We start from the raw sequence: 26,750 nt of genomic DNA, 5'->3' as shown, positions 1-26,750 counted from the left end.
CAAAACCTGTCCCATATTTCAGTTGTGTTAAGGTACTACCCCTACAGGTAGCATTTGAAAACAATGTTTTCATTTCTACTGCTACATTTAGTGCCATGATGATTCTATCTATAGTGCTGTTAAAAATGGGTTGCATGGCTATGAATCCCCATGAAAGGTTGAAATTAATATTACGCAGATTTTGTCACCATCAAATTGGGTGGAAAAGAAAAACAATTTACTTATGGAATATGTTAATTTGTCTCTGGAATATTGTTATTACAAAGTTTTTATATAAATAAATTAGGGGGTTTCCTAGAACTGAACAAATAACATTAGAGTAAAGCACCGAGATTGTAGGTTTGAATACCAGTCCAATTTTAACCTAATAGGAAGTTTCAAAACTGTACACTCCACTGCAAACTGAAAGTTTATTTCTGGTGTACCAACCTATTTATTGTAACTCCCTAGGTTACTTGGTGGCAATAGAAACAGCATTTTAACTTACAAGAAGCAGCCAAACTGGTAGCAAATACCATCTTGTGACAAGAAAGCCCACACTGACGGTAATCTGCAATTGTTGCTGGTGAACTTTCTGAAAATGTATGACGGATGTCCAGCAATGAAGTTTTTATACATTTGGCACAGTGAAGTGCACATGCAGAGTTTAAGTGTTCATTAGCCTGACACTAGATAAGAACAAGGTAGGTTCAAACAGTATTCTGCACATCAAGTGCGTGTCAACATTCCTTCCACAAACATCAATAGTTGCAACTTATGGCATCTCAGATGATGATGATGTCATCACAGGTTTAATGCAATTTCTTCACTGCCAAAATGTGTTATTGCTTTATTTGTTCCATTTTTATTTTCTTCTTTTACCAACCCTCTAAAGGTAGCCGATTGTCTTTCCCTTATTTTATATATTTTTCCATAAGGAAGTTCCGCAGACTTCAATACCAGGAGTATTATTCAAAGATTTCTACCATGTGTTATATGTTTCTGACTACTTAATCCTATGCTGCCCTCACCTCTTCATCTCCCAGAGTTACCTATTTGTCTTGTATTGTATTCCTTTCCCCTGTTTCAATCAACTGTTGCCTAACAGTGCTTTTGAAACTCTCAACAACCAACAATTCCTTCAATTTATCCAGGCTCATCTTCTTAATCTCCTACCTTTCTGTAATTTCTTCAGTTTTAATCTGCACTTCATAATAAACAAATAACAGAACCCACACATAACTGGAAATGTTTTGCAATTTCAGAATCTCTGTCTTACCATTATATACTATCTGAAACATACTGATGTCTCCAGGTCTACAAGCTTCTTTCATTATTTTTAAACCAAATTTTGGCAATGAATAAAAACTGTATGCATCCAAAATCCTACCAGGCAGTTTCCTCTTTAATTCCTTTCATGAAGTCGATGTACTAATGTTTTTCTTTCCTTCCTTTTCCCAGTAGTGAATTCCAGTCACCCATCTCAATGAAATTCTTGTATCTCTTAAGAATCTGAATAATTTCTTTTAACTCATGATAAATTATTTCAATCTCTGAAACATCTGTAGGGCTAATAAGCCTATGTATATACAATTAAAAGGCACAATGGCCAACAATCTCTTCAGTGCAGACTGCACACTTGGCTTGAACTCTTACAGGAATCAACAAAATACATAGAATAACGATGATAATGGCAAGAGCCACTACATTAGTAGTAGTAGTGTGTGTGTGTGTGTGTGTGTGTGTGTGTGTGTGTGTGTGTGTGTGTGTGTGTGTAAGTTGAGAATTTGGGTCCGACAGGAGGCACACTAGAGTAGTCCATGCAGTTGCAATGACCACTGTGTCTGGACGGCTCAGTGGTCATAGCATGTACCTAGCAAGCAGGAGATGTGTGTTCCAACACTGGTCCAACACAAATTTTCAACTTTCACCATTGATTTTTAATCAATGCTTGCTTTGTGTGCCTTGGCTTTCTGATGCAATCACTATGCTCTTCACAGCGGCTCACCTAGTTTCCTATTTTCTTATTTCTTGGTAAACCTATGCATGCATTAGCCTTTTGGATTTCATGTCTATTCGCCTGCACTCACTTGAACAGGAATCCTCTTCTTTCTGGATGTCAAATTTATTTCTCCCCAAGACAACGTTCCCCTGACTAGTTCCCTTCTGTAGATCCAAGTGGATGGACTATTATACTTGCAGAATATTTTACCAGATAATGGCATCATTATCAAACATACAGTAGAGCCGTGCGTCCTCAGGGAAGAAAAAGGCTTTAGTTTCCCTTTACTTGCAGCAGTGTCACAGAAACATCAAAGTATGGCCATGATGGATAATCTTAATAAGGCCAGATCAATCACTCATCCATACTATTGCCCCTGGACCTTCAGCAAAGGCTGATGCCTCTCTTTAGGAACCGTATGTTGATCCCTCTTCTCTACAGGTACACCTCCAATGTGGTTGCACTTAGGCTGCAAGTATCTGTACTGTTGAGGCAACGTACGCCACCATGGCAAGGTCAATGGTTTCTGGAGAACTTCAATGAATACGACCTGAAACTGCATGGGTGTGCACTGGATGAACACACACTGATCAGTGTTCTAAGAGATCTATACTGTATGGACAAATGGATACCACCTTCATGTAGGCAGAATTTATGAACTGGCAAACAACATTTCTGACATCAACATAGTAGTGAGTTGACAAGTCTAGATAAAACAATGATGTGAATAATATTACATGAATGTTAAGCTCAATGTTAATGTATGTGCTCTAGCCAAATTGGTTTTATCAGTCTTACATTACCTTCTAGAATCTCAACTTTGGGTTCCGGAGTAAGCATTGGCAGCATCTCTACATTAATAATATACTTCTATGAATATAATAGAGGGAAACATTCCATGTGGGAAAAATATATGCACAACTCTTTGCTTTTACAAATGTCTGCTTGTGGGTGTGTATGTGCAGGTGGATGCGCGTGTGTGTGTGTGTGTGTGTGTGTGTGTGTGTGTGTGTGTGCGCGCGCACACTAGCGAGTGAGCAAGTGAGTGTATACCTGTCCTTTTTCCCCCTAAGGTAAGTCTTTCCGCTCCCGGGATTGGAATGACTCCTTACCCTCTCCCTTAAAACCCACATCCTTTCATCATTCCCTCTCCTTCCCTCTTTCCTGACGAAGCAACTGTGGGTTGTGAAAGCTTGAATTTTGTGTGATGTTTGTGTGTCTATCGACCTGCCAGCGCTTTTGTTGGGTAGTCACATCATCTTTGTTAATAATATACTTCACTTGGGCAGAAATTCTGCATAGCTGCAAAAGCTCACCACCAAAATCATCTCTGAAGTTGCCAACTAGATGCAGTATGTGTAAGTATGTGTACCCCTGCACGAAGACATATTCACCACAAAAAATATAATGGAAGAAGACATGTTTTGTTACAGATGATTCTTTGACAAATGTGGCACCACACAACTCGAAGGCTGAAGATTTTATTGCCTCTGCTTGACCCCCCCCCCCCCCGCCAAAAAAATCCCCACCCTACTCCAGCAGTAAGTACACTTAAACCCCTTTTCTGCTGATAATTTAACAATCTGTTAAGCTCTGGCAACCAACAAACAAACAAAAAACAAAATGGAAAAAAAGAGTTAAAAGTAATTGACAAGACAACAGTTATAGCTAAACAGAATAAATATGGAAACAATCTTACCGATGCTGTGGTGGAAACGGGTGGTCCGGCCTAAATACTGAGGGTCCACGTGATCTAGAACCAACTGTCTGAATGTGACTATAGTTGGTTGGTGGTTGCTGAGTTGATGTAGACTGTGGCTGTTCTTCTCCTGGAGGAAAGTTTGGTGGTGGTACTGACGTATCTGGCAATGCAGCAGCAGGTGGATGGGTGGTGGTTTCTGACGTATGTTCATCGATGGTGGGAGTCCCAGGTCGCTCTTCTACAGACCGTCTTTGACTTGAAATAATTAATCAAGAAGAAAAATCATATAGCTGCACGAACTTTGCACATACTTCATGTCCAACTAAATATAGAATTACAAAAAAAACTCTGAAGACAGATTCGCAAGTTGAAGTCTTGGTAATGGTTTTTATCAACGTATTATCTCAGCAATAAATAATGACGCTGAACAAATACGAGAACAAAGCTATTTCATGACTGTCAATATTTGTGTATCTTAATGCAGACAACAATACAATAGATGGAGATAATCTGAACCTAGAAGAAATGCGCATGCCAGATTAGCAACTGTTGGTCTTTTAAAAAGAGTGTCATGGATGTATTTGCTAGGACACTTCCTATGTCTGTCTGGACAAACAGAAGGTGAGTTAACCTACTGCCTAAGATGAACAATACATACACAATTAACAATGAAAACATGGTAACAGTGAACATACAACTCAAAGACAGTTAAAGTGACAGCACCATTGCCTGGTCACTTATGTTGAAGTAACATTCTGGTTACAGTAAGGTCATGCAGGCACAGAGAAGTAAAAAAAAGGCCAGGATGAATACATGTACAATGTCAACACATTGTGAAAATCTAGGAACAAAACTAGGGAGAAAACTGTTCATAGTTCACAGCAGAGACATGCTCGGACTTCCATCAATATGGAGGGACATTTTTGCAACATGAGAAATAGGGATTGAAACATACAGAATGGACACAATTTTCCTCTCATGACTATTAGAGAAATTTGTTTTTAGATGGGATTGATCCCATAAAGAATCCAGCCAACTGATCATAAATATTTTACATCAGCCATCATATAATAAATTAGAAAAGTGAGCATATTGCTGTTAACTATTTTGTTTGAAGAACAGAAAAATGCGTATTTCCCATTTGTGATTTTCCCACCAATAACAGACTGAAAACCACATTATTGTAAGACCATACAACTTGCATCAAGTAGTTGTTCATCAGCATTTGGTAAAAATTAAGAAGTGGTTGCCAACCATTCGCTATGTCAATATTGTTCAACTTCACCAATACATAACCTTCAAATTTCAATTTTACCGACTACCTGCACGACAAACTTTGTGGAGTTACTGTCAACAACATACCTGTACTGGGAATTGGATTCATACTACCAACTTTATTCTCTTTGGCACGAAAATTACAAATAGAATAAAGAGCAGTACAAGGCTAGGAAAAAAAGTTGGGGGTATATCACAATGTTCAGTGTTTATATTTCATCCACATGAAGCGCATAGTGCTGGCATTGTTTGAAAGTTTCTTCAATTCTATACTGTGCAAAAACACTACTATTCACTTAATCTAAAGTGCCAGCCCAAAAGGCACCTGGAACTGGAGAGTAGGAGTCTTTCAGGTAAAGCAGGACAACTTTTTTATTACTTTTTTTCCAAATGATTAGACACAGAGATGCAAACAAAATCAAACAACCATAACTCCTCATGAAAAGTAGGCAGTGCATCCAGAACAAGAATTGTGGAGAGAAGATAAGTAAAACTATATAAAAATAAAAAAATTAAAACATAATCAAAGGTCAATAATCAGATATCAAATAAACTATAAATACTGAAAAACAAACACACAACCAAAGAACAAAAGGGACTGCAAAAAGGAAGCCCAAGTGTTAATTTTTGCCAGAGTTTAGCACACTGGCCTTAGAGATTCAGCTGCTGCTCAGCAAGAGAAGTGTAATGGAAGTAATGTGTCATGTCCTTGAGGAAGGGAGAAGGGGTGGGGTGGGGGTGGGGGGAGATAATCTAGCACTCAGGAAAAAACTTACAGGTTGCTGTACTAGGGATTCAATCATCAACGAAGTGATCTGCATTGCTAGCTACACTCAACAGGCCAATTAGATATAAACTATTTATTTGCAAGATCTGTTTCCTTTAAATTTTTATCCACAAAACAAAACAACTGATACAAAATTGTTATATATTGCTCAGTGTAAATATTTCAACAGTGCAGATCTCTCCATGTTGAAGATGCAGCTGGAAATGATATTCATGACTTTACCAAACATTAAGCTACTTGCCAAGGAGTATGCGAGGAAGGTTGCAGCACGAGAAAGTGTAAATGAGTGATATTATTTAACAAATGTCATTAAGCTGATGATCATGTCACTGTATGGTCTGTGAACATAAACTATAAAAATACGCTGCAGTGCTTCAAATTAATACTTTTGTATGATTAAGAAGCCATGGAGATCTAAAACATAACAGCAAGTTAAAAAATTCGCTCTCTCTCTCTCTCTCTCTCTCTCTCTCTCTCTCTCTCTCTCTCTCTCTCTGTGTGTGTGTGTGTGAGAGAGAGAGAGAGAGAGAGAGAGAGAGAGAGAGAGAGAGAGAGAGAGAGAGAGAGAGCGCCAAATGCCGAGACAAAGTTAACAGTAATGTCAAGGCCACTGCAGTAGGAATATGAGGTACGTGCATGGAGAACAGTTCTCAATGGGGTTTTTTGCACGAGGGTGCCTCTATCCCTTCTGCATTTCCGAGTTCTCTCACAGAATGACAAAGTTATTTGTCTCCTTGCTGTATCCACTTTACTGTCTCATCCTTGTGGACTCGTAGTACTTCAACCTTTTCCTCCCTCTTTTCCAGTTTCTAACAGCTAATGAAATTTTTCAGACTCTGCATATCTTTCATACAATGGAAACAGTAAAGTAAATGGTCACTTTTCAGTTGAGGCACTGGGTGGTTAAGAGGCACATAAACAAGGTTGAAATGATTTTGACCAATGTCCTTCCCTCTTAGCTAACAGACTAACACAATGCTACATTTTCCACATGCTACATGAGAAATTGTATCAGAGTGGACGAGAGGAACAAGGAGAAGTGGAGAGAAGAAAACGGGTGAGGGAAGGGAGAACTATGGCAGGGAGGACGAAGCAGAAAGGGAGTGGGATTAAAATATGGAACCAGTGAATCCATCCTGATAAAGAAAATGAGTGGATTGACAAGGGAGGACAGAAGAGGGGGGAGGAGGGAGGAGGAAGGGAATTCATAATAGAGGAATAGGGAGACATTGAAGAAAAAAATGAATTAGGAGGCATGCAGCAGGAATGAGAGTGGGTGTAGGACATGGGCGGGCTATCAGAGATGGAGACCAGGATGATTAACAAGATTGGGAAGGGGATAACCACATAGCATGGCTTGCAATGCAGCTTTCAAAACCAATCATGCTGTGGTTAGTGCCATGCTCTACCACTGTGCAGTACACTTTTCTCTTAACCACAGTTAGACGGTGGTTATTTATTCGAATGGCCAGCTGGCTTGCAGTTATACTCACCAAAACAAAAAGTTATTGCAAAGTTTGTAGTAACATGACTGTTTTTTATAAGTAAACCTGCTTCTTAAAGGGTACAGTATGCTTGTGACAGAACTGGAATAGGATGTGTTTGGTGTTTGCACCTGTGACTTCCATCAAACAATGACCACGAGGAAAAGATTAGGGGGTTGGTATGAATTATTCCACAATGTTTCATTATTAGTTGGAAACGTAATGTTTGTGGAATAAATCATGCCTATTCCCAACCGCTTGCCTCATGACTTTTTCAAGAAGTTTATTTTCATACAATTATGTTTTAATCGTATTATCGGTAAACTCCCATTGGTAATTCATCAGTTCCAATAAAATGTACATTCAGTATTTTCTTGAACAAACCAGCCATTTTGAAATTTGTATAATAAAAATATGCACTAGAAAAACTTACCTAGATGGATAGCGAGATTTACTAGCTGAAGCAGTAGGAATTGTTTCCAACACCTGGTGCTGTGATGTAGACTTTGGTTTTGAGCTTAATGGAGCTATAGTTGATGGGATGGCTTGTGCACCAGATTCTGCAGCTATCACTGACCCCGCATTTGCTGCAAAGAAGAGAAGGTAATCTTTTATAATTAAAGAAATAGTTAATAAAATATTAAGAAACTTCCACATGGGAAAAATATATTAAAAACAAAGATTCCAAGACTTACCAAGCGGGAAAGCGCTGGTAGACAGGCACAATAAAATAACACACAAACACACACACACACACACACACACACACACACACACACACACACACATTTCTAGCTTTGACAACCAGCGGTTGCTTCTTCAGGAAAGAGGGAAGGAGAGGGAAAGACGAAAGGGTGTGGGTTTTAAGGGAGAGGGTAAGGAGTCTTTCTTTGCATTTTCAACCAATTTTCTAACCAAGTGGCCTAGACTGTTCAGTTCCTTTCACATCCTTTACCTTCTAGTGCCTCCATTTACTGAATTTGTTACAAAACTGTTAAGTGTACTCATTTCTTGTATCTATGATGTTCACAAGGCTGTATCATATTCCTCCATTCCATTCCATTTCTGTTTTGGCTACTTACGTTTATTTTTCAAAGTTCTGATCTGAATGTATAACTTCATGAAAGGTAGCTGATGATGTGATGGTGACGATAATGTTATTTGGTTTGTGGGGCACTCAAATGCGTGGTTATTAGTACCAATACAAATTCCCAATCTCTGCACAGTCCAGTCTTGCCATTTTCCTGAATTATGATTAAATGATTAGGACAACACAAACACACAATCCCTGGGCAGAGAAAATCCCCGACCCGGCCAGGAACGAACCTGGGACCCCATGATCCAGAGGCAGCAATGCTAGCCGCTAGACCATGAGCTGCGGACTTGAATGGTAGCTTTGTATTTCAGTAGCTAATGATAGTGACCTTGGCACTGGTATGGAAGAAAATAAAGGAAGAGAGTGAAAGAGACCCATATGTTCTTACCATGATGTGTCCTATAGAAGCTTACTTGAAGAAAATGCGTGAAGAATAATAATAATATTCTATGACTACTAACAGTCTTGTTCAAATTAATATAAAGTACATGTGAACTCAAAAAAGACCAGGAGTCACAGGCAGATGCCACTCAGGTTGTATAACTAGAGATGAACAACCAAACTTATGGTTTTCTAACTGTGCCCAGTTGCTATACCAGTTGAACACACAGAGTAGTAATGGAGGGGGGAGGGGGGGGGGGGGGGGGGGAAGGTGACGCTCAAAACTGAGTTCACAGTGCGCATGGAATGAGTGACTGTAGGATGCTACAGCATGAATTAGAATTTCTGTTAAGTGTGATAAATGGTGTGCGCGTGTGTGTGTGCGCGTGTGTGTGTGCGCGCGCGTGTGTGTGCGCGCGTGTGTGTGCGCGCGTGTGTGTGTGCGCGTGCGTGCGTGCGCGCGCGCTTGCGTTTTTTCGGCAGAGGCCTTACTGGCCGAAAGATTATTTGTGACAGTCTTTGTTGTGGCTATCTGTAAATCAGCACCTCTGCTATTTGGCGAGCAGCAACTTTCCTTTGCTGTTACATCCATCCTGGATTTTCCATTGTTCAATTACTGTATATTGTCTCATGTGAGTGGTAACTACAATTCTGTCTACTCCATGAATGGCCATCACCAAACTGTGAAACTGCAAACTCAATAATCATGTTGCTAGACAAACTACACTGTAGGGCATCAATGACTTCAGTAGGTGGTTCAGTACTCACTCCATCTATGTCCTCTACCCAAGACTTGCCCTTCACGATTGCCTGAGTGGAAACTGCCATGTCAGCACTAAACCTATTCTCACAATACCCCTAACAATAGCCTCTGATAGTCTACAACAATAATCGTGTATGCTTTGGAGTGACATTTTGAATCTCGTTGTGGTCTTTTTTTTCCAGTTTGAATACCTAGATCATTTAAATATGAAATTCATCAAGCATCTGTTAATTAATACATACTTAACCATCATTTTTTCAAGAAAAATCCATGTCTAGTAATTTCTAATTACATATTCCACACAAAATTGTTGTTTTCATTGCAAATATAAATTCTTAAGGATTGATTTTTTTTTTTTTGAAGAAAAATGAAAAATCAAATACTCCTCATTGGAATATGCTCATTGTTTCAGGGGACAGATGAGGTCTCACACGAGCCAGAGTTGTAAGCGTCATAGAAACATGAAAACAATTATTTTTACGACGTCGAACACAGTAAGAAATGATGCATTTTTACAGTTGTCACTGTGCTACTGCTATCTGAACCCACTAGAGCTGCTCTAGATCCAAGTTAAGGGATTTGTTTCAAGAAATAACAAGACATTTAAGCTGCCAAGCATACTAGAACTAATGCATGAAGCTTTGTGACATGTCACTGCCAAACGATGGCGAAATGCAGAACAACACATCATAAAAGAGGAGGAGGAAATGTGGACTTCTTTGTGGCTTGGGATTTTGTTCGTAATGGCCTCGTTATCAATGTAGCAATTCGGAAATGTATTCCTCGGACTCTGATTTGGAAGGAGTTCAGAGATTACCAGGCAGCAGACTGTAATACCTTCAGTGGCTTTGATATTTATCTTCATAGGAAAGCAGCAGTGCACTTTTACCCCACCCATACCTTATCCAGAAAAATTACCCTAGTTAACGTCAGAAATTTTCATTACTCTTGTTTTTAAATACAATACTATGTCAGCTACGATCGAGGGCATGTTATGTTTTCCGACAGGTCACCTAAAGAGCGTATCGCTTGAGTTTTGCCCCATATAATTTTCTTGAGTTTAACAATTAATGACCTTCAAAGCTATATTATTCTCTGCTCATCTCTTTGTATGTCTTCACTGCAGCTTTTCATGTCGCCTGGCCAGTGCTGTCCAAGTTAAATGCACCAATAAAGCTGTTGTCCCGTATCACCGCAGAGTCGATGTACGAGTAACGCACTGGATAAAATGTATCATCTTTATCTTACTTCACTGTACTCGAGACAGCTTGGCTTTAGCTCCACTCGGAAAGAAACTAAATGAGGTTCCAGCAAATGGGGAGGAATACGTAGTGTAATGTTTACATGAACTTTAATCTCATGATGAACAGAGTATAGCAATACATCGCCTATGGTGGCTCTACTCGTTGAAGAAAGGCACCCCCTATACATGATGTGTTGTTGTTAATTCCAGTGGAAATGGTGTAGAAAATTATGGGAGGAGAGGATGAGGGCAAGAGAATGCAAAGGACGCTACCAAATATGCCACACTCGAAAAACGTCAGAGCTGATTTTTCTCTATAAGCTTGTGAAAATCATTACGAACAACTTGTTTCTCGCCATTAACCGTGTTCCACCCATGTGTTTCAGTACAAAGTGGGACAAGACAGAGCATACGTACGGTAGTATTTATGGAGACTGACTTAACACAATTTTTTAAATAAAAATTACGTAGCTAGAGTATGATTAAGAATAACATTGATGACTGTTAATACATCCTAAGGTCTTAATAGTTTCATTTACAATGACATAGTAATAAGATACCTAATACATAAGTTGGACCTACTTCCAAGTGCTGAGCACCACCTGTGTAAGAGAGCTACAGCTGCTTACCAAGCATCACGCTTGTGTTTTTTTACATCTGGTTTGTTCTTATGATGAATGAAGTAGAGATGGGTGGAGACAATATTCACCCATAACACTAAACCTTCTATTGCATGGTGCTGTTATTTGGCAACAAATCGTAAATTTATGAATAATCATAATTTCTTATGTTTTCCAGCATTCCTTAGCCGCTTCTACATTTTTGGAGATCGTCTATGCAGTTAACTTAGAAGCACATGTTGACCACATGTCCAAGAATTATGAATAAAGTCAAGAAAATCATTCACAGTCTGGCTGCATGGGATTAGCTGGTAATTACTGTTGTTATGTTTGTAGAACAATAAAAAATTATCATTTCTGGCAAGTTGACTTTATATAAACAAATGCAGAAGTATATAAAAAATGCAGAAGCAGCTAGAAGAGTGAATTATTTCTGCAACTTCACACATATCTAAAGGAATTGCATTTATAACGTATGTAAAATGATGCTAAATGGAAGAATGGAGTATGCTCTCATGTATTTGGTACTGAATGACAAATAATTCATCAATAGTGCTTGCTGCCTTGTGGCAAAACTATGATCTTGTTGCTGTTTTCCAATGTGGGTAGATTCAGTACAATGCTGTTTATTACTTTCAATTTGAGATGGGCATCTCTTCCAGCTCTGTGCTTCTATAGGGCTAGATGTTCTCACCAATTAAGCATACTCCTAAAGGAAGTGACAATTTGGATTAAGATGACACTGATCTGCAGATGACTAAGAGAATGAGAGTGCTCGATCAAATATTTGAACTTATTAGTGGATTATGAGACTGATGACAATGATGAAGAAGGGCTAATAGTAGAGGAAGAAGAAGAATGAGATGAAAACAATGTATTGCACTGAAATGTCATAGTTGTTGCAGAATAAAGGAGTGCTCCCAAGTCAAATAAGTGTCCTAAACTTTCACGTAGTTGGAAAAAATGTCAGAAAGAACTATCCATGTCATGAACTGGTATACTTTATATACCTTCTCATATACGCTGTCCAAAAGAGTATTTTTATATGTTTCATGGAAGCAAAATATGGAACATTATTATTGAGGAGGCAAACACACTATCTGTTCAAAGTATCTTTGATGACTAGATTACACCATTTAAAGAGTGTCACTGAACATCACAAGACGAGAGAGAGAGAGAGAGAGAGAGAGAGAGAGAGAGAGAGAGAGAGAGATATTATATATATATATTATCTGTTGTAATACTTGAGAACAAAAACTGTAAAATATTTTTGACAACTGGTTCTATACTTTAGATTTGCAAATGGAGCTAGCAGAAAGAGATCTAGCCTTAGATACTCTCCGATTCAACTGACTAAAGGGATGTGACTGTGTGAAGAAAATGAAGAGTTCCAGAAGGGTGGCAACATGTGTTCCACAAAGAATATAAATTATCTACTGCACATTTGCATGACAACAGATTTGTGACACTGTTCTGGAATTTTGTGGAAATAAACTCAATGACTGAAGTACAAAGATATGACAACAAGAACTAGAAGGAATCAATCAACGTGGCTCACCCCGGAATAATTATACATTATAATCAATGCATGGGAGGTGCAGATCCTGTGGATTCAGAGATAGATTTGTACAGGATCCAGATATGCTCCAAAACAAAATATGCCACACAAAATTTTTCAGTTACTTGACCAAATGATAGTGAGTGCTCTGTTTTCTTACAGAAGAGATGCTCTATCAAGAATAATGCATTAGAAAAACACACCTGTCTTAGCCTAGTTTGACAAGGTCATACTAAACCTTTGCTGTCCCAAGAGCAGAGTGACAAAAGAAAGCAAGACGACCCAAAAGTAGTTTCACTGAGAGGTCCTACATCCCAAATAAGACTAGATGCCATACTATCTGAAAAAGTCATGTAACTTGACAGCATACGGCATTTTCCTGCTATGGATATGAAAGGAAGATGCAAGGTTCCGTCACACAATTGAATAGTCAGAGTGAAGTGCATGAAATAAAAAGTGCATTTATGTTTTACTGCAAATTAGAACTGTTTCTTGACACTGCAAACTGGTTAATGATATGATCTATTAAAAGGTTCAAGAGTATGACCAAAATGACAAACCGTAAATAAAATGAAAATTTCTACTACATAATATTTTAATTGATGTATTTAGAAACACATTTACATACTTCACAACATAGTTTAAACATATAGGTAAATAAAAATATCAGGAGCATTCTGGGAATACAGTACCATATGGCAACAAAATTAAATCTAATGTTTATGTTTAAACTGGTACATAGTAACAAATGTGGTAATTTTTCCCCGCTTGGGCTGTTATTTATTTAAATTAGTATGTTATGGATTGGTGGAGGCCCTGAAATAGTGACAATTAAAAGTCTGCACTACTCAAAACATTTCGTCAGCCGTTATCTGTTTCTGATTGCAGCCACCCTCAGTGACCTCAAAGTCGTGAAACTGTAACTGGCTGACCAAATGATGATGTGTCGCCTGTCTGAATGGATGGTCAATTGATACGTAACAGTAATTATATTTAAGTACATTACTGTGTGCAATATGAGACACGACCACAAACAATTACTAAATGTCTTGATTGTGATTTTTCTTCTAGTCATTGTGTTTTATAAGAGGAGTCTTAATTTAATTTCATATTCCTGTCTACAAACATGTAGCACATGTGAAATGACAATCTCTATAATATACATTCACGAATTAGTGTTACTTGCATGTCAAAATTTGTGCCACAGCAGCTTATCAATATGAGGTACACAAACCAGCAAGTTGTCCAAACTAGAGGGCAAACAATAAAACATTCCCCTTCTCATATTCTTCAATCCTACAGTAGCCATGCTACCTATTCCTCTGCCCCTGAGGTAAGCAGCCAATTTCACTTTACTCACAGCCGAATTTACCAATGTCAATTAAAATTAAGCACATTTATAAAATACAAGGGTGGTTTGAAAAGTTCTCGGGATCACCACAAGAGGGCAGCACTAGCACAATGAGTTGGTTCACGTGATATTCACGGGACTATTGTCTGTAAACACGTGCCACGTCAGTGCTATTGGAAGACAGATGTGGTAGTGACGTGGTTCTGTTGTTGTTCCCACATAGTGATTTGCGGAGATGGAAAAAAAGAGAGATTCAAGCAGTGTGTAAGTACTTCATAAGGAAGGAATGAAAGTAAAGGACACTTGCCAATTTCCAGAATACACTGGGGAACTCTGCCCCTTCATATTCAACTGTTGCCAAGTGGACAAATGGATTTAAATGTGGTTGGGAGAACTTAAAATGAGATCTGTGCAGTGGTTGGCCAAGATAAGTCACTACTCCAGAAATCATTGCAAAAGTGCACAAAATGGTCATGGGGGATCACCAATTAAAAGTGTGTGAAATGGCTTACACTTTCCAGATGTTATCTGAATGGGTATATCACATTTTAACTGAATAACTAGAAATGAAAAAATTATCTGCAAGATGGGTGCCACGAAGCTTGATGCTAGATCAAAAATGCACGAGAATGGACATATCTTAACAATATTAGGCCCATTTTAGGATAAACAAAGAAAACTTTTTGCATCGGTTTGTGGTCCCAGATGAAACTTGGGTGCACTACTATATCCCAGAGACAAAAAGAGCAGGTACAGCAGTGAAAACATGCTGATTCTCCGCCAGCAAAAAAAAGCAAAGACAATTCCTTTTGGCTGGAAAGGTCATGACATCAGTGTTCTGGGATGTGAAGGGGATTCTGTTAGTAGATTATCTCCCCACTGGGCCAACAATTACTGGAGAATACTATGCTAACTTCCAGGACAAACTGTGACAAAAGATAAATCTACATCAACATGGTTACACTGCAATTCACTCTTAAGTGCCTGGCACAGAGTTCATCGAGCCATTTCATACTACTTCTCGACCATTCCACTCTCGAATGGTACGTGGGAAAAAGGAACATCTATATCTTTCCGTACGAGCTCTGATTTCTGTTATGATTATCATTTCTCTATACATAGGTGGGTGTCAACAAAATATTTATGCATTCGGAAGAGAAAGTTGGTGATTGAAATATTGTAAATAGATCTTGAGTATTCCAGCAGAGGATGAACAAGAGTAATTTAGGCTGTCTCTTTAGTGGGTTTGTCACAGTCTGTTTCACCTTCCCCACAATATTATCTAAGTGGAACTTTCCACTGTTCCAATGATCTGTGATAGATGATGGGTAAGAATGGTGGTATGTTTGTAGCATAGTCAACATAAAATCTTACGGGGACACCGTCTGGGCCAGATGCCTTTTTGGCATCTAAGGATCTTAACTGTTTTACAGTCCCAGATACACTAAACACTATGTCAGCCATCCTTGCCTTTGTTCGATAATTGAAAGGGGAATGGTGCTGCATTCCTCTACCGTAAACAAGTTTTTGAAAGCTACGTTTAGAATTTCAGCCTTCTGTTTATTATCATCAGTTACATTACCCCTATTCTCAACAAGAGAAGGTATTGAATTATTTATAACATTAATTGATTTTACATACGACCAAAATTTTTTGGGGTTATTTTTAGAATCTGCAGATAAAATATTGCTTTCAAATTCATTAAAAGAATCTCTCATTGACGTTTTGACATCTGCTTTCCTTTCACATAATTTGTGTTTGTCGGGGGGGGGGGGGGCAGTGACTACATTTAAAACGACTGTGCAAAATTCTCTTTCTCAGCAACTTCCTAATATATTTGTCGTAGCAAGGTGGATCCTTTCCGTCCCCTACATTTTTGCTACGCACATACTTCTCTAGCACATGGTGGACAATACCTTTACATTCCGACCAAAGATGCTCAATATCTTTGTCTCCTGCGTTGAATGGTAGGAGCTGCCTATGAAGATATTCTTTAATGACACTTTTATTTGCTTTCCCAAACAAGAAAACTCTACGCTGTTCCCCCCCCCCCCCCCCCCCCCCCCCCCCCCACTGACATAGAAGCCACAACGACATTATGGTCACTAATACCTTTTTCCTTCTAGAATAACTTCCTCAAAAAGATCAGGTCTGTTTGTCGCTAATATATCTAATATGTTCCCATCTCGAGTTGGTTGTCTAACCAATTGCTTATGGTTGTATCTCCTAGAATAACTTCACCCGAGTTTTTCCTTCTGCCCCCTGTGATAAGCGATACCTCAATCGATCCAGTAATGTGATTTTGTATACATTTCTATAGCAATGTCTCAGCTTATCACAGTTCTACAGACAACTAATGCTTTCACCTATAGCCTTTTGGCTTCACAGTTGAAAGGGTTCATTGGTGTGCATTCATTTGCAGTGTGACAGCTCAGATGCAAGCAAACCATCAAAAATGAAAATATATAGACCCAACTGGAATGACAAAAACAACAGTGTTGGAATCCTTAGGAATGGTCCCTATTTGATGAACAGATCTGGTCATTTAAGGGGAAGGATAAAATTACAATGCCCACATGTACCACTTCCAATATAATCACCCTGTACAAAAGATGTAACAGTGAAAATTATTAACTTCTGGGCAGAATTTGTGTTGTACTACTAACACCACATGAAAAAGAGAGTAAAAACAAATAAGTTGCAAATAAAGTTGTCTGAGGAACACTACCCTCTAAAGTTAGTATCAGTCATAATTGTTTCCATTTGATAATAACTACTCTCTCCAAATGGATATAAAAACAGCACATTAGAACCTACTGCATAGACAATATCTGCAGGAAAACACAATGAAAATTCACGTAACTGTAACACCTCCATAGTTTGATTCCAGTGTTTTCCAAAATCACAGACCTTTGCTCCTTTTTCTAATGTATTTAACATTTCGCAAGAAACTCAACTGACACTTACCATCATGGACACAAGACTGCTGTCCTTCAAGTGATGTAACTGGGGTTACAGAAGGCTGTACTGAAGCTGAACGATGCCTGCTTTCTGCAGTCACTGCTCCTGTCACTGATGTGGTTGTGATTGGTCGCTGTATTGGAATCTCTGGGCGGGCTAACGGTTGTGTTGTCTCTGTATGTACGATGGGCTCTCTCACTGAATGTGTTCGTTGCTCTGCTGAAGTAGACGATTCCTGCGTTGTTGCCCCGAGCACAGGTATTGTGCTGGTTGCCTCACAAGTTTGGACAACTATCAATGCCCCTGTTACTGTCTGTGGAGCCGCATCTTCCATTGTAGATTCTACATTAAAACAAGATCACAGGTACTTATTAGAATAAATCTGACTCAGTAAGAATGGAAAAAGGAATTGAGGATGGATGAGAAAAGCAGAAATAAAGCAACAGCAACTGTGGAATTAAATCCAGTTCACATGTTAGGACTCCCCTTTCAGTCTCTCCAATTACATCTGAAAATGCAACTTACACAAAGCAGATTTCTTTTTGTTTCCTGGTGCCTTCTTTCTGGTTTGTGGTGGTGCTTATGAGTGTGAAACACAAGAATTACTAATTCATTAAACAACTATGCACGAAGTATACATTTTTCCAATTTCCCTATAAACAAATGTTAAAAGATTTACAAAGATGTGGGAAAAGCGCCCATATGCGTGTTAAGTAAAAAAAGAGAAGAGAGAGAGAGAGAGAGAGAGAGAGAGAGAGAGAGAGAGAGAGAGAGAGAGAGAGAGCCATATTTAACAGCCACTGTGGCTAATCAACCTGAGGGGAAGATGTTTCTTTTTCCTGCAGAAATTGCTTGACTGGATCCAGTACTGGAAAAATCTGCATAGAACCTTACGTACTGATAGCCATTAAACTGAAACAGTAACAAGACACATCATCAGGAAGAACATCATTGCTGATTTCTTCTATTAAAGATTTGAACTGACAGTGTGTTTTGGCATTTGAGTGAATGTAGCTCACAGTTTTTAGCATTGCCTGTATAATGTGTGGATATTGAAAATAACTAGGTATAATTCAGTGGACATTTGGAATTCAGGGTATGAAGTTCCAGTATTTAAAAGCCCTGAAGGCCTTGGTTTTTACCTGTCTCAGGTGGTGCACCTAGGGTAAAAATACTGAATCTTCTCAGTTGGCTCTTAATATTTATGAGAATATCAACCAGGGATTCTTTAATGTCACACCTCAAGTAATATCCTTCAATTTAACAACATGTAAGAGCTCTCCTACCACCTCCAAGTCATTCTATCTTACAAAAATGGCAAGTTGCATTTTATCTTGGATATCTGTAGACTCATCCAAAGTTATACACATTGCTGGGCATTCAATCACTCCCCCCTCCCTCTCAAGATATTTACAAATCATCACTAATAGAAGAAACTTGCCTTTATTGTATGTTGAGAAGCAGACATTTTCTCAACAAGTTTTTGTAGTTCCATATTTTCAGGGTCTAAAATAGAAACAGTTGGGGCAACTCTTTGATGTTTACAAACACCACTTCACTGTAAGGCTTCTATTAAAAGACAAGATGAAACCAGCTTCAATTGTTAAATCTGCTTGCTTGGTAAACGTAGTCATAATCCTGCTTTGCCCTTGAAATTTTTCCTTTAATTATGACAGTTTTACCATTCCTCTCTACAAAAAGGAAAGGCTTCTCCCACTCTTTATTAAACACACTGTCCTGTTCGTCATATTTACACTCCTTAGTTAACAATTTAACTGCAGGGCCACCAGCAGTAATCACAAGTTTACTTAAAGAATCTCACTGCATGGAGAAAAGTAACCATGTTCATAGCTACAAATGTGACCAGCTGCTGAGTGTCGCACCTTGATCCATGCTGCTACATGCTTGAAGCAGTGTACTATTCCCAAATCTACAAGAAGGTTGCACAGTTGCTAGTTTGAGCAATGAGTTTCTTTTGTATTAAGCTGCATCCACACTGGCCACACCATGCTAAACCGACAAAAGTGGTTTGGCGCAGCAAACCACACCACCCTGCTGTACACAGCGCATTTGTCTGTTGGGTGATGCGTCAGGCATGGGAATGGCTTTATAAAAATGTATGTCATTTTTTTATATTTTAAAATTTTATTAATTTTTTAATTTATTTATTTATATACTTTGTAAATAAAATAGAAAGAAACTTCCACATGGGAAAAATATATTAAAAACAAAGATTCCAAGACTTACCAAGCGGGAAAGCGCCGGCAGACAGGCACATGAACAAAACACACAAACACACACACAGAATTACTAGCTTTCGCAACCGATGGTTGCTTCTTCGGGAGAGGGTAAGGAGTAATTCCAATCCCGGGAGCGGAAAGACTTCCCTTAGGGGAAAAAATGGACAGGTGTACATTCATTCGCGCGCGCGCGCACACACGCACACACACACACACACACACACACACACACACACACACACACACACACACACACACACACACACATCCGCACATACTTTATTTCAAGTGCCGCACAACACTGAAGCAACAGGTGTATGCAGCTTGCGAGATTCATTGTGGCTACCACTGGCACTGTGTTAAACCCCAGAGACTTAAGAAGGTATCAATTCCTGGAGAGGACACCTTTTTGACATTTAAGTTCCACACTTTTTTCTCTCTTCTAGTATGGAAAATTTGATTTTTGCTTTTCAACTAATGCATTTGCTTCTGCAGATCAATTATGAATGTGTTCTCCTATTGTTGTTGTTGGTGGTGGTGTTGTTGTTGTGGCCTTCACTCCTGAGACTGGTTTAATGCAGCTCTCCATGCTACTGTATCCTGTGCAAGCTTCTTCATCTCCCAGTACCTACTGCAACCTACATCCTTCTGAATCTGCTTAGTGTATTCATCTCTTGGTCTCCCTCTACGATTTTTACCCTCCACACTGCCCTCCAATGCTAAATTGGTGATCCCTTGATGCCTCAGAACATGTCCTACCAACCGATCCCTTCTTCTGGTCAAGTTGTGCCACAAACTTCTCTTCTACCCAATCCTATTGAATACTTCCTCATTAGTTATATGATCTACCCATCTAATCTTCAGCATTCTTCTGTAGCACCACATTTCGAAAGCTTCTCTTCTTGTCCAAACTATTTATCGTCCATGTTTCACTTCAATACATGGCTACACTCCATACAAATACTTTCAGAAAAGACTTCCTGATACTTAAATCTATACTCGATGTTAACAAATTTCTCTTCTTCAGAAACGCTTTCCTTGCCATTGCCAGTCTACATTTTATATCCTCTCTACTTCAACCATCATCAGTTATTTTGCTCCCCAAATAGCAAAACTCCTTTACTACTTTAAGTGTCTCATTTCCTAATCTAATTCCTTCAGCTTCACCAGACTTAATTCGACTACATTCCATTATCCTCGTTTTGCTTTTGTTGATGTTAATCTTGTATCCTCCTTTGAAGACACTACCCATACCGTTCAACTGCTCTTCCAAGTCCTTTGCTGTCTCTGACAGAATTACAATGTCATCGGCGAACCTCAAAGTTTTTATTTCTTCTCCATGGATTTTAATACCTACTCCGAATTTTTCTTTTGTTTTCTTCACTGCTTGCTCAATATACAGATTGAATAACATAGGGGAGAGGCTACAACCCTGTCTCACTCCCATCCCAACCACTGCTTCCCTTTCATGCCCCTCGACTTTTATAACTGCCATCTGGTTTCTGTACAAATTGTAAATAGCCTGTCGCTTCCTGTATTTTACCCCTGCCACCATCAGAATTTGAAAGAGAGTATTCCAGTCAACATTGTCAAAAGCTTTCTCTAAGTCTACAAATGCTAGAAAGTATTGCCTCACGTGTTCCAGTGTTTCTACGAAATCCAAACTGATCTTCCCCGAGGTTGGCTTCTACTAGTTTTTCCATTCGTCTGTAAAGAATTCGTGTTAGTATTTTGCAGCTGTGGCTTATTAAACTGATTGTTCGGTAATTTCCACATCTGTCAACACCTGCTTTCTTTGGGATTGGAATTATTATATTCTTCTTGAAGTCTGAGGGTATTTCGCCTGTTTCATACATCTTGCTCACCAGATGGTAGAATTTTGTCACGACTGGCTCTCCCAAGGCCATCAGTAGTTCCAATGGAATGTTGTCTACTCCGGGGGCCATGTTTCGACCCAGGTCTTTCAGTTCTCTGTCAAACTCTGCACGCAATATCATATCTCCCAGTTCATCTTCATCTACATGTTCTCTTATCTCCAAAGATCTCTTTAATTTTCCTGTAGGCAGTATCTATTATACTCCTAGTGAGATAACCCTCTACATCCTTACATTTGTCCTCTAGCCATCCCTGCTTAGCCATTTTGCACTTCCTGTCGATCTCAGTTTTGAGACATTTGTATTCCTTTTTGCCTGCTTCATTTACTGCATTTTTATATTTTCTCCTTTCACCAATTAAATTCAATATTTCTTCTGTTACCCAAGGATTTCTACTAGCCCTCGTCTTTTTACCTACTTGATCCTCTCCTGCCTTCACTACTTCATCCCTCAAAGCTACCCATTCTTCTTCTACTGTATTTCTTTCCCCCATTCCTGTCAATTGTTCCCTTATGCTCTCCCCGAAACACTGTATAACCTCTGGTTCTTTCAGTTTATCCAGGTCCCATCTCCTTAAGTTCCCACCTTTTTGCAGTTTCTTCAGTTTTAATCTACAGGTCATAACCAATAGATTGTCGTCAGAATCCACATCTGCCCACACACACACGCACGCGCACGCACACGCTCGCGTGTTAAGAGTAACACTGGTGGCATCACTGAAGTACCATATTTTTATAACCAACAATATACGTATCAGTAGGGATAATTTAAATATTATCTTTTTCTAAGTTCATTTTCAAGAACTAAGGCTTTGTTCATCTTCACTCATGTAGCATTACAACATTTTATATTAATGCACCATAATTCACAAACAACAACAACAACAACAAAAAATAACTGATGTGAATTTTGCCACAAATAGATGCTACATTTTCCAGTCCCTACTCATAGTTCTGTGACTGTTGCTCACAGATTATATTAGTACAGACAATCAATGTTTTGACCATTCCTCTTTTCTGCTTGAGATAGTAACTGGAATTTCTGTGAGGGTGTATGAACACGTGAGCCAGCCTTCTGTAGACAAAACAAAAAATCACCTAAGGCACAAATACCGGCTATGAAATCATGCAGCACTTAAATGGGCACCTGTGTGGGGAGGATGTTGTGTATCTCACAGCGATTTAATGTTAAAATTACAAAAATGAAAGTTGTTACTCACTATATAGCGGAGATGCTGAGTCGCAGATAGGCACAACAAAAAGACTCTCACAATTAAGCTTTTGGCCAACAAGGTCTTTGTCAAAAATAGACGACAGATGTGAGTGCGCGTGCACACACATGCACACACACACACCACTTTAGCCTCTGGCAGCTGAAGTCACGCTACGAGCAACAGCAGCAGTGCATGGTGGGAGTGGCAACTGGGTAGGGATTAGGAGGAGGCTGGGATGGGAAGGTGGAGGGGTAGCCGGGTAGGTGTAGGGGGACAGTGAAGTGCTGCTGGGGACATTCAACGATGAGGTGGAGAGAGAAGGTACGGCAGCTAGGTGCAGTCATGAGTTTAGACATAGGACAGGGGAGAGGTGGGGGCTATCGGAAAAGAGAGAAGCAAAAAAGACTGCGTGCGAAGGGACTGCATGGGTGAGAAAAGTAACTAATGTAGGCTGAGGCCAGGAGGGTTACGGGAACATAGGATATGTTGCAGAGAGAGTTCCCACCCGCACAATTCAGAAAAGCTGATGTTGATGGGAAGGATCCATATGCCACAGGCTCTGAAGCAGTCATTGAAATGAAGGATGTTGTATTGGGCACCATGCTCAGCAACAGGGTTGTCCACTTGTTTCTTGGCCACAGTTTGTTGGTGGCCTTTCATGCGGCCAGACAGTTTGTTGTCATGCCCACACAGACTGCAGCACAGTGGTTGCAGCTTAGCTTGTAGATTACATGATTGGTTTCAAAGGTAGCCCTGCGTTTGATGGGATAGGTGATGTTTGTGACCGGTTGGAGCAGGTGGTGGTGATTGGAGGATGTATGGGACATGTCTTGCATCTAGGTCTATTAAAGGGATATGAGCCATGAGGCAAGGCATTGGGAACAGGGGTTGTATAGGGATGGATGAGTAAATTGTGTAGGTTCAGTGGACAGCGGAATACCACTGTGGGAGGGGTCGGAAGGATAGTGGGCAGGACATTTGTCATTTTAGACCATAATGTGAGGTAATCAAAATGGTGAGACTTTGCGATGTTGTGGGAGGGGAGACTGGAAAGATAAAGCATGGAAGATTTGTTTTTGTACAAGGTTGGTAGGATAATTATGGTCTGTGAAGGCCTGGTATATTTTGACACGTACTACTCGTCATTGCCTATGTGATGGCCCTGGGTGGCTAGGTTGTATGGAACAGGTGGCAGCTGTCAAATTGAAGGTATTGCATGTGGTTAGTAGGTTTGATATGGGCAGAGGTACTGATGTAGCCATCTTTGAGGTGGAGGTCAATGCCTAGGAAGGTGGTTTGTTGGGTGGAGTAGAGCTAGGTGAAGCAAATGGGCGAGAAGCTGTTGAGGTTCTGGATGAATGTGGATAGGGTGTCCTCAGCCTTGATCCAGATTACAAAGATATCAGTGAATCTGAACCAGGTGGGGGGTTTAGGATTCTGTGTTTTTAGGAAGGATTCCTCATGGTCCATGTATAGGTTGGCATAGGATGGTGTCCTGGGGGTGTCCATAGCCATACCCCAGATTTGTTTGTAGGTGATGCTTTCAAAGGAGAAGTAATTGTGGGTGAGTATATGGTTGGATATGGCGACTAGGAAGAAGGTTATTGGTTTGGAATATGTCGGACATTCTGAATGGTTGTGCTCAACAGCAGTAAAGCCATGAGCATTAGGTATGCCAGTGTAAAGAAAGGTGGCATGTAAAGCAACAATCAGGGTACTGTGTGGTAAAGGGACAGTAACTGTGGAGAGTCGCTGTAGGAAATGGTTGGTATCTTTTATATAGGAGGATAGGTTCTTTGTAACAGGCTGAAGGTGTTGGTCTATGAGAGCAGAGATTCTCTCAGCGAGGGCACAGTAACTGGCCACAATGGGGCGTCCTTGGTGGTTGGGTTTATGGACTGGAGGAAGCATGTAAAAGGTAGGAGTGCGGGAAGTGATAAGGGTGAGCAGAGAGATGGACCTAAGGATTTAAGGAGAGACTGGAGATCCTGCTGGATGCAAGACCCTTCTCTTCACCAGGTACCTGTGCACACCCCAGCTGCCCACCCCATCCTCTCCTTACCCTTACCCAGTTGTCACTCCCATCACATGCACTGCTGCTGTTGCTCACAGTGTTACTTGAGCTGTCGGAGGATGAAATCATGTGCATATGAGCAGCATTTTCCATTTGTGTGTGTGTGTGTGTGTGTGTGTGTGTGTGTGTGTGTGTGTGTGTGAGAGAGAGAGAGAGAGAGAGAGAGAGAGAGAGAGAGAGAGAGAGAGAGAGAGAGAGAGCTGGCTTAGGTGGTCATACCGTCTCTCAGAAATTTCAGTTGCCATCTCAAGCAGAAAAGAGGAGTGGTCAAAACATTGGTTGGCTGAGATAAAAGAATCTGTGAACTGCAGTAGCAGGACTATGAGTAGGGACCAGAAAATCTAACTTCTATTTTTGGCAAGATGCATTTTTTTCTTTCTTTTAAATGATTAGCTGCACTAATATAAAATGTTTTCATGCTACATGAGTGAAGATGAACAAAACCTTAGTTCTTGAAGGACTTAAAGAAAGTGCTGATTGTGAACTTATTGGCAGGACTCTCTGCTTTTGCAAAAACTTCCGACACCTTTTCGTTGTAAAACCCCCTTTGGTTTCTCTGTCTGGTAGTACTTAAGTTTTCAAGACAGTTTGTACTGTTGAATAGCAGCAGCATTTCCCCACCAGTAAACTGAATTTGTCGCTGAATTAACCTGTTTCTAGACATTACTTGGCTTTTCCCGACCAATTCAATGAGTACAAAATCTGCAGGTATGACTTTTGACCTTTTGTGGGCATTCATTGCTATGCAATCCATTTTTAACAATGCTACAGACTGAAACTCAATTTATATTAATGACTTGCCATTCTACTGGGTGATCAAAAAGTCAGTATAAATTTGAAAACCACGGAATAATGTAGATAGAGGGGTAAAAATCGAGACACATGCTTTGGGGGGGGGGGGGGGGGGGGGCGGGCAAGTTCGCAAAATGTCCAGCAGATGGCACTGGACAGCAAAACGTCAGTGACTGCACATGGCAATCATGTATAAAACGAGCTGTAATGAGAGAGAGAATTAGATGCGCCAGCAGTCGCAGCATGTTGGCCTTACCTGAAAAGACACTTTTAGTGAAACTGTATTATCAGAAAGGGGAATGTGCTAGTTCAGCATTACGATCCTATCGCCATAGGAAGGGGATTCGCATGGGTAAAGATCCGTTGACAAATGCAGCTGTGGCAAGAATGATTTCGAAGTTCGAAGCCACGGGTTGTTTAGGCGATAGACCCCGTAGTGGCCGACCGAGCACAAGGCATAATGCTGCTGAGACAGTTCAGGAAGAAATGGAGACTGTAGCGCGTTCGTCTATGCACGGGGAAGTCATCGCTCGTGTAGTCGCACGTCGCACCGGCATTCCATACACTACTGTTTGGTTGGCACTGAGGCATACCCTCTGATGCTATACATACAAAATCCATCGGCATCATGAACTGTTACCTGGCGATTTAGTGAAGCAGAGGGCATTTGCGGTGTGGGCATTTCAAAAGGTGGCAGAAGATGATGATTGGTTGAGTAACGTGTTGTGGACCGACGAACCTCGTTTCACACTCTGAGGGTCTGTCAACGCCCACAACTGCAGAATTTGGGCTACCAAAAATCCTAGAACTGTTGTGGAAACTCCATTGCACGACGAGAAAGTCACAGTATGGGTTGGATTTACCACATCTACCGTTATTGGGCCTTTTTTTCTTCTAAGAAATGCGTGATTCTGGTTTTGTAACTGTTACCGTGACGGGTGAGAGGTACGCCGATATATTACAGAATCGCATCATCCCCAGTCTGGCTGATGAACACCTGCTGAAACGTACAATGTTTATGCAGGATGGCCACGTACAACGTTTATGCAGAATGGCGCTCCACCCCATATTGCTAGACGCATGAAAGATCTCTTGCACACGTCATTTGGTGGTGATCGTGTGCTCAGCCGCCACTTTCATCATGCTTGGCCTCCCAGGTCCCCAGACCTCAGTCCGTGCGATTATTGGCTTTGGGGATACCTGAAGTCACAAGTGTATCGTGATCAACTGGCATCTCTGCTGAAAGCCAACATCCGACGCCAATGCCTCACCATAACTCCAGACATGGTTTACAGTGCTGTTCATGACATTATTCCTCGACTACAGTTATTGTTGAGGAACGATGGTGGACATAT

At 40.2% G+C, this 26,750-nt stretch overlaps 1 protein-coding gene across 10 annotated transcripts in view; it reads right to left on the bottom strand.

Annotated features, from left to right (window-relative positions):
* LOC126335556 (E3 ubiquitin-protein ligase RBBP6) overlaps positions 1-26,750 on the bottom strand; it is a 356,043-nt gene that overhangs the window by 207,297 nt on the left and 121,996 nt on the right. For all 10 annotated transcript variants that reach the window (XM_049998961.1, XM_049998967.1, XM_049998969.1 and 7 more), the window contains 3 exons: positions 17,209-17,544; positions 7,663-7,816; positions 3,681-3,938 (listed from right to left, as the gene is read on the bottom strand). In XM_049998961.1, the coding sequence (XP_049854918.1) occupies positions 3,681-3,938; positions 7,663-7,816; positions 17,209-17,544 (748 nt within the window). The remainder of the gene's footprint in view (positions 1-3,680; positions 3,939-7,662; positions 7,817-17,208; positions 17,545-26,750) is intronic.

The sequence above is a fragment of the Schistocerca gregaria genome, chromosome 2, assembly GCF_023897955.1.
Source record: "Schistocerca gregaria isolate iqSchGreg1 chromosome 2, iqSchGreg1.2, whole genome shotgun sequence".
In the NCBI taxonomy this organism is placed as follows: Eukaryota; Metazoa; Arthropoda; class Insecta; order Orthoptera; family Acrididae; genus Schistocerca; species Schistocerca gregaria.
This window is presented reverse-complemented; position numbering and strand designations above follow the sequence as displayed.